The sequence below is a fragment of the Dysidea avara genome, chromosome 13 (genome assembly GCF_963678975.1).
Source record: "Dysidea avara chromosome 13, odDysAvar1.4, whole genome shotgun sequence".
In the NCBI taxonomy this organism is placed as follows: Eukaryota; Metazoa; Porifera; class Demospongiae; order Dictyoceratida; family Dysideidae; genus Dysidea; species Dysidea avara.
The window spans coordinates 8,800,498-8,811,934 of NC_089284.1; the positions used below are offsets into that span (position 1 = coordinate 8,800,498).

An 11,437-nucleotide genomic window follows, 5' to 3' on the forward strand; every position below is an offset into this window, starting at 1 on the left:
GTAAACATTAATAATCTGATCACTAAAAACAGAGGATACCATATTTACTACAACAGCGTTTATTACCCTAGTTCTAAAAATTGATGTGGCGGCTATTTCTAAATCGGCTACCACTCAATGCTCAATAACAATGTTTAGGCCTTTATTTTCTAAATCAATTGTGGCACCACTCGGTGGCTACTATTATTGGTGCAGCGTGTAACCAAGGAAATATGGTATATCTTATAATCATCACTTAAAGTGCTGCATATAGTGTGGAATTCTTACTTCCTGAAACATGGACACCTTGATAGTCAAGACATTTGTCCGTGGTCGTAATTGTATTACAGTGAACAGGTTTAGACCCCTAAAACAGGACACCTCTCTCATAAGTACACTAAAGCATGATCCCGAGTTGGCTGGAATAATAAAGAGTTTCCACTGTAAATCCCTAAGATAAGAGACTTACTGCACAAGGGTCCAACAAACTTACATATTCATATTCATTGTACACACTATCCATGTTGCTGATTAACCAGTATTGTAAAATAATGGTAAACATTAGTGGCTTGCTTGTTTGGTCATTGTTTGCACACCCACACAAGCAATGTACAGGTGGCACTGAGGTAGTGGCTTTGTGGTGTTCAACTGAGTGAGAAAGTTATTGTTGATTGAGTAACACGTATTCATCAGGTGCCACAATGTATGGAATTGTAACAGGATTCGCTTATGTAAGACTAACATGTTTGTAGTATATAGTGTTACTTAATTCACCCACCATCTGTATCATGTTTCACTGAACTGTAGATCACATTTTCATGGCAGTTTGCAACGTCCACGCCAAGCCACTGGCTCACTGCAAATGTCATCCCTTTCTACCTTACCCAGTCAAGTCGTTGCTGCATCAAGCTATCACTCTAGACACAGTAGTACAAGTACTGATGGAACTCTTTCACTTGAACCACAATCAACAACATTTACTAGTCTTCCAGTGAAGAAAGAATCAACATTGTCTGTTCCTACACAATACACACATTCTGTCTCCTCACCTGAGGATATTACATGTTTGTTGTGTGAAGAAATAGTCGACGTTCAACTAAAGCCTTGTAACCACCTTGTGCTATGTTCTGAACATGCCAAGACGTCTAAAAAATGTCCACAGTGTCGTGTAAGTTTTCTCTAGTAGTGAATTTGAGACATTTATCACTTCTCTCTAATGCAGAAACCAGTGACTGATCATTGTCCAATACCAGTACAGAAGTGTGCAATGTGTGAAGATGATCCTGTGGCAGTAACAATGAGACCGTGTGGTCACCGGTTCTGTGTAGGTAAGTTACATACTAGGGACCTGATGCAGCTTTACTCATGGGGTCATGATAAACTGCATGTGTTTGGTTGAAAAGTTGACCCAGAGGTGGTAGAGATATGTTTTTAAAGTGGTGGCTGTATTTCACAACATCATTTAGTGGTGTAATATTATTTTTTTGTTGCGTGCTTGTAGCGTGTGGCAAAAGAATGAAAATGTGTTTCACCTGCAAAACAGAAATAAAAAATAAAGACGGTTTATCAGGTGAGAAGAGTAGTTGTTTAGTGGTGGACATAACTTGTATATTGTATAATTCAGTTGAAGATGACGATGAATCACTCTGTAGAATCTGCATCGAGCGCAAGTTCCAGATTGTCTTTGATTGTGGTCATACAGCATGCACAATATGTGCAGAGAAAGTTAAGGAATGTCCTTTTTGTAGAACACCAATTTCTAGAGTAATTAAAATTTATAATTGATAAGGCTACTTACGTTGTACCTTAATCACATACTATCAGTCGCTAACTATAAGTTTGTAGACGTGCATGCATACAAACCACTGATCATTTTTTAAAAGATAATAGTCATTTTAAAAATATAGTCAAATACATACATACAAATAATATTCATAAATACTGGTACAATATGATTACATTTATATAGCTTGCTTAAATGTTTATGTAATATATGCACACACACACAATACAGATGTTAACATGATTTATACCATACAATCACTAAACGTGTCACTCAAGAGTCCGCTGAAGATTTTTTACAAGATTCATCTGATGGCTGCTTGCTAGTAGCATTAGTTTGGGTTTCCCTTACACTAAAACTTCGTATTGTTCTTGTAGCCTTCACAGAGAGCCTACGTATTTGTCCTTTCAGTTGTTTGACATGTACAGCAAACAGCAGATTAGAGATTGTCAGAAATGCCATAAGGAAATAGCACGTGTTTGCCAATCCATGGTAGCGGTAATCTTGTATCTCATCCTTGTGGACTTCACATGAATCGTTCCTACCATAGGCATGACAAACAGCATATTCTGTTGCTAGTGATATTAGAAATTCATAGTTTCTGGCATACAAACTGAAGTATATCATATTTGAAATTCCAAACACAAGAAAGAAACACAGTAATGCCAACATCTTCACTTCTGGAGTGGTAAGCTTCATAAAGTTCAGTACTTTCAGATTGGTTCGTACAATGGACTCTGTACGCTACAGCAGAAAGAAATATAGTTTATAGCACAAACACTAAACTATAGCATTAGCAAACTGCTATACAGCAGGTCTTGTGGTACAAACATATCAAGTTATTCAAAAGTTGATATCAAACAATGTGATTACTATTTATTCATACTTTTCTGTACTATTTACGTACTGCTAAATAGAAACTTACCAATTGGAGACGCCAAAACATCAACAAAATCAAACAAGTTCCAACACAGAGTATAATAGTGATAGGAACTAAGATAGTGTAAAATGTGAGACTGGCATTGGGAATACACAGGTTTGGTGGATATCCATATGGATAATACTTGGATGCAGTTAGAACACAAATAGGAGCAATGGAAGTTACCACATTGACCAAAATGACTTCTCCAACATGAAAACCTCTTTTCCATTGTTTAGTATCAATACGTCGAATTGAAAATGGAAAAACAAACTTGAGGAATAAATGAATTAGATGTAACAACCAGTACAACATCATTTGAACAACTCCGGCATGTACCAAAAATCCTGCAGAGATTAAAACAATACATACTATAAAGTACGTAGAATTTGATTTAATTATAAGTGTTTGTACAAGTACTAACTCAGCAACCTGGTACTATGTAACTCTACTATTGATAAAAGAATAATAATGATATTTGTGAGGCTGCAGATGTGGTTGGAACACCAAGATTGTATTAAATTTGGACATGCGTAACACACATTACACCTCTGTGAGCATTAAACAACAGACAAATGTCTGGTAATTCAGCATAGACCAGAATCACTTAAATTACGTTGCAGACCATAAACAGTAAACAAAAGAGTAAACTTTAATATCAACAAAATCTAACACCTGGGGTAAGTCCTGTAGATTAGTGGGAGTGTTACTCAGAAAACATGATGTAATTGCAATTAATATTTTTCTTTTAAATAAACAAATCTTCATGGATGTCAGGCAGCATAGTTACCTGCGAAGGTTTCGGTGCTGCTTGTAGCATGCTTTGATGTTAATCTAACACAGCTTAAATTACAATCAATGTCGGGTACAAGAAGATTTAGACCTGTGGGCAGTGAGTTTATTTTACTTCATATGAATCAAATATGTGCTTTCAATATATCATGTATGGTATGGTAGGTTAGTTTACACAGCAAGGATCAAACATGACACGCTGTGGCATATAACATGTATGTTGTAACTTCCACACTTTCTGTAAGAACATCAGCTAAACAGTAAACAATCTATAATTTGAAATTAAGACGTCTACCAAATAAGAACACTGTCATATGATTCCAAAGTGTAGTCTTGTGCCCAGCAGGGCCAATGCTAAATAGTGCAAACACCATCTGGTGACAATGCATTAATTTCTTTGGACCTGGAAGTGCAAGAATAGTTGCACAAGCAGTGAAAACCTTTAGAAAATATCTAGGACTAAAGTAAAGCAAAAATCTTTTCCTGTGTAGTGTTTGTGGAGGATAGCATTTAATTTCTGGTGAAAATTCTGTCACGAGATCGAGTTGACAGCAAATGTCTTTTAATGACCAAAAAGTTTTCACTTTTAGTATGTCTGTAAACTTTCAACACATTTACACAATTATGCAACTCCTCATTGGTCAGTCAGTATTCTGGCCAGGACTAAGAAACTTAAAACATACAATCACCAGATATTGTTTGTACTATAAATGCAAGCCAGGCTGGGCATGAAACTATTTGGAATAGAGAAACCAGTTTTTGTCCTTATTATCAAAAGTAGGGTTTCGAACAAGTTATTGCCAAAAGTAATTTCTTTATTGCCTAGAGGTTTTTGTGTGGATGATCTTGGTCATTGGTTTAATATGCAGTGTAGAATTTTCAATGAAAGGTGTGAAGTATGTAGTTCGCATACAAGTAATATATCAGTTACCCACTGTATTCATGATACAAGGTTTATTTAGTAGTTGCACATAACACTAATGTAAATATTGATACTATGCAGCACCTCAGTGAGATCACACCAAATAAATATATGCTTTCTAAATGTGATAACATCAATGCCTGTGATTAGACTCAAGTTAGAAATAGATGTTAACTATTTCAGATTTGTTCACATACCAGCATGTTTAACAGACATATCCAAGCTTACAGTTATATACAAGTACAAATTATCAGTCCCGTAGGCACGATGGTTTTGAAGAAGCCCCTCTTGGAAGAACAAGGTGACTGAAATGTCACTAAATTCAGACAAAAAAATTACTCCCCAGACCCCCCTAGTTTTTGCACACCCTGATGTAATCCTGCATCACACCACACAAAAGGTCCACTTATTCATCTAAAGAACCTACAGTACCACCCAAGCGCAATGTCATTTCTTGCGAGTGCACACAAATAAAAAGCTCACTGATAAAGGGCGTGGCAGCCATTTTGCATGCAAGTTGTTAACTGTTAGTCTGGCTACGGCCCTGTTGTTGTTTAGTGAGGTAAAGGTGTGTAGCTAGGAATAGTAAATCAGTAAACTTTATAAAGTTAATCAAGTAACATCAGTTTTTCTTAAAAATTAATTAATTTATTAAGGATTTACAGCACAAGTGCTGAAGGTTTTTATGGTAGACACAGCCTTTTATGGTTCATAAATACATATCTCTGGTATTGTTTAAGGAATCATTCATCTTTCACTTCCTGCCAAACCTGTTTCTGGGATATTATACAATGTTTCAAAATCATGAGCCATGGTATTTAGCGCAGAGCACAAAAAACTTTCTGAAGCCTCTTACACAAATTATATCCCATTAATACTACCTCTCTAACCCCAGTACAACACCACAAAGATGAGAATAAACGTGAACCAATTAACCTAGTACTGTAACAACAGGTGGGTTGACACAAGTAGGAAACTATTTGAACACATTCTAGGACTGTCATCCTGTTGATTACGCAAGCTGAGTGAACAAGAGCAAGCTAATCCACATTGTCAATAACCAATGAATGTAGTACACTTAAACACCTACGTGGCTCAATTAAATTTACAGGAAAATTTTTGCATGCGTAGATTCATAAGTCACAAATCATCATTCACAAGATGAAAGACAAACCATATAGTAAGTTATTAATGTTTAATGAAGAATCCTTATCTTTAACTATTGAGTTTGAATATAACACTTTTTAGGGCAATAAATATGAGAACTTTAGAATCAAATTTATTAAAAGAATTGTACCAGAGAAACCGCATTGTCTTCAAAGCATAACTTGATGTGTGAGACAATAAATTGTGAACTCTTCAACTAAAGCAACCAAAGTATGAATTTGGGATCAGTGTAGCTGACAAAGCATAGCATTTTAATTGCAAATTCTATTTAATTATTGTGTTGATGAAAAGAAGTTTATACTTACTGTGGCTAATTATTGACCTACTGTACTGAACTGTTCAATAATTGGCCACCAAGTAAAGTACTACGATATGTATATACATACATATATGTATATATATATTATATTGGTGTTCAAAATATAGGCCTTGCAGTTTTGCTCATACCTTGCAGTGTACTGGTGCATAGTAGTACCCAGGGAAACCAAAGACTGCTAAAGTGTTGTGGGAAATGTATTGGCGATTTGTGTTGTATAGCTAAAAAGTGCAACAAGAAAAGTACTAACCAGATAGCTGACAGAATGTAGTTGGATTGTCGTAAGCAATTGGCAATTCTGGCACTGTACAATACAAATGATCTCTAGCCCCATAGCCAATCAGCAGTAGCAAGCCTGCATGAATAAACATTTTAAAGGACACCTACACACAACAAGTACACATACCTAACACCATTGTGACTATTGTCATGTACACAATCAGCACCGAAGGAAAATCAAACCTATTAAAGTAAAATCAAAGAGTAAAGTACGTCACTATTTGCTATATAACATCATGCACTATATACTTACATGACATTCCTTCTAATAATTGATACAAGAATAACAAATACTCCCCCAAGTACAATTACAGATCCTGCAATAACAAAGAGCAGATCAATAGATTTCTGTATGTCCTCTGGTGTTTCAGAAAATTCTTTGCACAGTGGAACACAGAGTCCACATCGTAAACCAAACTGAGGATGGCAGGTAATGTTTGATGTTGGTACTGTCAATACTGGTCCACCAGAGTCAAGATCATTACAATCTGGAACAATGTTTCCATCCCTACCAAGTTCCCATATAGTGCGGCAAGTTCCTTGACTAACCTCAATACACTTTTCCTCAAGATCACTAAGCACAACAGGTGAATCACCACTACTATTACAGACAAGATAAAAATAATTGCACAGCAAAGGCAGTCCATCACGTTCACAATTATCAGGTGCAAAACTAGTAAACAGGTTGACAAGAGAATCAGGATCTGTGACTCGTGGATTGTTCATAACTTTAACAGAGTCATTTGTGGTTGGTGTGTGATAAAGCATTGCAGTAATTTTGAGATGGTCCAAGCACACACCAGTATAATTATAGCATTCACCAGTAGTAACCATCATTCTGTTGGTCATCATGCCTGTCCCTGTTGAATTGCCCTAATAGAAAATACATGCCAACATTTTAAATGATCTGTTCTTTACTGTAGATAATGCTAACTTACAAAATGTTCATGCAAATGTATAGGCATATATACAAAGCCTACAGAAGCTAGCTATATACATCATATACACATACATTGCTGTAGTATAACTTCATTAAGTACACTGACAATTAGATTATATGATACATTTCATGGAACTAACCGAGGTTATGCAGTGTTCAACTAGCTCTACAATATTATCTGCTTCACTCTGGCTAAAATCGTCATTTTCTGGCACATCAACATAATAGAATATTAGTGGAAGTGTAAACAGTCCAATTATTGTCAGCAGTATCACAACAACTGTCACGTTAAAACACCATCCCTTTGTCTCCTTGTTGCAGTATGTAGCACTACCAGCTGCAGGTTCTAGCTCTTCAATTGAGCCCCTGCGGGGATAATCATATTCTTCTCTGCAACTAGAGGTGCAACCATTTGTAGCTTTAAATGATGTAACCTTTTGTTTTTTTTTGCTGACTTCCTTCTCGTACGCAACTTGATCAAACAGTTCGTTTTCAGCAAACAGCACAGCTCCTGATGTTACTGACGATGGAATAACAGGCGACGCAGGCGAAGTTGGTCCGTTTTCGTACTGGGTATAGCTCCCATTTTCTAACTTGCCGATGTCCATTGTTTATACTGTTAACTACATGCAGTGGCAAATGTACACATCAAAACATCTACTAACAGCAATTACAAACAATCATTGTCAACGCATACAGAATTTAATGAACCTTGAAAGGACATAGATTTATCATTATGATGAAACAACACTGTAACGACCAACACACATACAGCTAGCTACCTACCTAGATATTTTATGTATACTGTGACCGGGATCGACTCGACATGAACTTGCGTTTCCCTTCTATTTGTACTGAAACGCGCAGCTCGTATCAGGAGTATCGTATTACGTAGGCTGCAGTCTATGAGAACTTGCAAATAGTACTTACATAATCGCAAAGGAATGCTTCGTTCTACCAGTATAATTCCATTAAGTTTAAAATGGCTTCTGGATTACACCTTTCTCCTTTGCGCAGGGAAAGGGTGGGTTTTGAGGTCAACGTGATAATAGTGCGCAGCTTATCACGCGACCAGGCGTTAGCTAATTACGTGATCACGTGCAACCACATACAACCACAAGGTTGGCATCTACGGTAGAGTATGTGTGATCATTGTAGAAATCAGATGAGGGGTGGAATTCTGTAGTGAAAGATGGTTTGAATGAATCCCAGGCTGTGTGACTCCTCAGCCACTTGTCTAGACTGCAAGCTGGCTGTTTGCCACCTGGTTTGCAATAGAATTTTGCTAACCATTATACCTTTTTGTAACTAGCTATGATTTCTTTAGCATATCTTATGCTGTTTGTTCAGTCATAGATATATACCTTCTATAGAGTGTCATATCATAATGTTCATACCCATATCGCTAGGCCTTTTCACCTTCTGTGTTCGAAATAGCTACCTTTGTGGTTATATTTGGGTAGACTTTTATAGCTACCTACTATTGTCTGGGTAGGTTCTTTAGATAAAAAAGTGAACCTTTTCAGGATTACACAAAGTGTGCTTCATCATGTGAAGCATGTTGAAGCTCAGGGGTATGCCATGCTCCCAGGAAAATTTTTGAAAATGGAGGCTGAATTCAGTGACACTTCATCATTAAAAATAGTTTAGGTTGGACTTTTGCTACTAAAATTTTAGATGCAGTATACTGAACTTGTGAACCTTTTTACTAAAATGGTGGACCTTTAATCAGTTTTTCAAAAGAAGATTCTTCTAAACCACAGAACCTCCTCCTGCTCTGAATACAAGACACTTTTGATAGGTGTAGCAAGATCATTTTAGTCAAGAGGGGCACTGGCTGAAATGGATGTCCTTAGCCACCCGTGATTGACTGCACCTTACTGTTCTATTAGAGTATCCTGATCTTTTAAACAACAAAAATCACAACTAAGGGGGCCTACCACCTTTTATCTCCTGATTAAGAACATTGATCTATCATCTTTCCATTAATACACCCATAACTATTGCATTTGGCGATACATTTCGGAGATCAATTTACTAATGATGCATTTGCTGGATCACTAGCATTTAGCTGAACATGTTTCACTCCATGAATCATCCCATATAATATTTGACTCAGCTCTATCAACAACACCTTTTCCCTTATCAATAATCTTCCTGACCATGCATATTAATCACATCATTAGCAACTTCTATGATTCTATTGAATTCTAGCAAAGAATTTTTCTATAAATGACAGTTTATCTTTTTATACCTCTGATCAATGTGGTCAAAATTTACTTGGCTGATTTGTCACTGATAATAATTATATAAAGCATGGCACTGGGAATTACACAGAAGGTCGAGGTGCTCAAGCAACCGAAAGTCTTAATCATCAAATAGGATGAACTTGAAACAAATTCTAACTCAAGTGTAGCTTTGCTAACTTGATCCACAGGTCACCTGAGTTACCAACGAACTATGCACCATATTAACTATGCACCATATTATCTGGTGAACTTGCAAAACTTGCAGTAGACTAGCCAACTATCAGGGAAATTAGAACAGTAATATTTCCAGTTTGGCACAAAGGCTCTATACAGTAAAGCATGAGCCCGTAGCAGGTGCTTACCCAAAAGCCCAAAATGCCATACACCATATTGTAAAATATCCAATTCAAATGCAATCTACAGTGTGAACGACTGTCTCAATAGTGGAAAGAATCATCCAGTTATCTTGAAAAGACAAACTGATATCCGGCTGTGAAAAAAAACTGCTCCACAACAATTCAAATGTTTAAAATACAGACACTTTATGAATATATCTTTTTGAGTCTATAAGAATACATCAGATACTTTTAGCAATACTGATACCAAAGTTTTGAGTATGTTTAGTGACTGTGAGTCTGACACCCTCCAATAGAGCAGTCATAAAATGGACTTTCAGTTACAAACTATAATTCTCATGCACGAGAAATGGTTATCACTGTTCACTACTTCTGATATCAAAGCATTATGTGGAGTCACTTATGTACTACTCACGAGTAAGTAGTATGTTATGCATATGGCTAATCCATGATGATCAGTATTCTTGTATTCTATCTTTGTGTACTTCACAGGAATCATTCCTACCTTTAGCCTGGCAAAAAACATACTCTGTTGTTATAGTGAGTGATAAGGGGAATTCATATTTTTTGGCATTCAAGCTGAAGTACACTGTGTTTTATATTTCAAAGGAGCACAGTAATGCTAACATCTTTACTTCTGGGGTAAATGGTTCAGTAGTAATACAGTAGTTTTCTCAACAAACCTATGGACGCTCCCATAAATATTGCAACTTAAAGTATATACCTACACAGCATTCATTGTCACTCAAACCAGTACATACTGCGCATGTGCTAGTGCTTCAAGTGAAAAACTATTTAGCCATGATAACTTAATTAATGCGTTTACTACTGCCAAACACCTAACAACAAATACTTTCTTATAACGGTTATTAGATTCATTCATGTTTTGTTGGTTATAAAAAACAAAAGATTACCACTTAAAGATACCAAAACATCAACATGATCAAGCAAGTTCCCTTGCATATCAAAAGAGCAATTGGAAGCACCACAACTGAGACTGGCATTGGGAATACACAGGTTTGGTGGATATCCATATGGATAGTACATTATTTGGAAGGAATTAGGACATTAGTATAGGAACAATAAAACTAGTTGTCACATTGACAAAAATGACTTCTCCAATGTGGAAAACTCTTTTCTAGTTCTTGGTTTCAACAGCCCACATTGCAAATTGAAAAAAACAAATGCAACACTTACAATCTGATAAAAATTCTATAGAAATTTTGAGAAATGCAATAATATGAACACATTAATCATTCACATGTTCAGCTACCAGTATAGCTATGTAGCATTCAGACTATAATTATATAGCACATTGTAGTTAATGTCATTGTATATTTGACACAGGTGTAGTAACTAAAGTGTATGACTATAGCGTGACCTCATGCTGCAGTTTGGTGAGTATTGTCAGTTGGCCACTTGCTACACTGATGCAATCATCAGGATATTATTAATAGTGGAATAGCTTTCTAACTCCAGGAATAAATACTGTGGTACCATACAAAGCAACTTCATATGATTATTGCATCCGGTATGTTCACATTTTCTTATAGTAAACTGCTGATAGTTGCAGAAGTGTACATGGTGAGTGCATGGGTTACTTGGTTTAAAAATGTGGTCACTATCATGGGATGCAACCATGATGTTAAAATTGGATTAAAGTATGTCTAGCGGGAGGGCTCAGAAGGCATTTAAATGACTTGCTATTGTGTACAAGCTACCTATGACGACACAC

The 11,437-nt window shown here is 36.4% G+C and overlaps 2 protein-coding genes across 4 annotated transcripts in view; one reads left to right on the forward strand and one right to left on the reverse strand.

Annotated features, from left to right (window-relative positions):
- LOC136242146 (E3 ubiquitin-protein ligase MIB2-like) overlaps nt 1–1,883 on the forward strand; it is a 22,571-nt gene extending 20,688 nt beyond the window's left edge. For both annotated transcript variants that reach the window (XM_066033558.1, XM_066033559.1), the window contains exons 20-23: nt 787–1,147; nt 1,202–1,307; nt 1,481–1,549; nt 1,604–1,883. In XM_066033558.1, coding sequence (XP_065889630.1) covers nt 787–1,147; nt 1,202–1,307; nt 1,481–1,549; nt 1,604–1,764 — 697 coding nt within the window. In that variant the 3' untranslated portion in view covers nt 1,765–1,883. The remainder of the gene's footprint in view (nt 1–786; nt 1,148–1,201; nt 1,308–1,480; nt 1,550–1,603) is intronic.
- On the reverse strand, nt 1,849–8,156 carry LOC136242148 (uncharacterized). Of its 2 annotated transcripts, none has more exons than XM_066033561.1 (7): nt 8,028–8,156; nt 7,238–7,720; nt 6,411–7,030; nt 6,285–6,340; nt 6,129–6,233; nt 2,688–3,028; nt 1,849–2,506 (listed from the first exon to the last, which is right to left on the reverse strand). In XM_066033561.1, exons 2-7 carry the CDS (start codon nt 7,703–7,705, stop codon nt 2,036–2,038), a joined length of 2,061 nt encoding a protein of 686 aa, XP_065889633.1. In that variant the 5' UTR covers nt 7,706–7,720; nt 8,028–8,156; the 3' UTR covers nt 1,849–2,035. The 2 variants fall into 2 exon arrangements, with proteins under 2 accessions (XP_065889633.1, XP_065889632.1); XM_066033560.1 differs by having other exon boundaries at nt 7,884–8,146.
- Between the last annotated feature and the right edge of the window lie 3,281 nt (nt 8,157–11,437).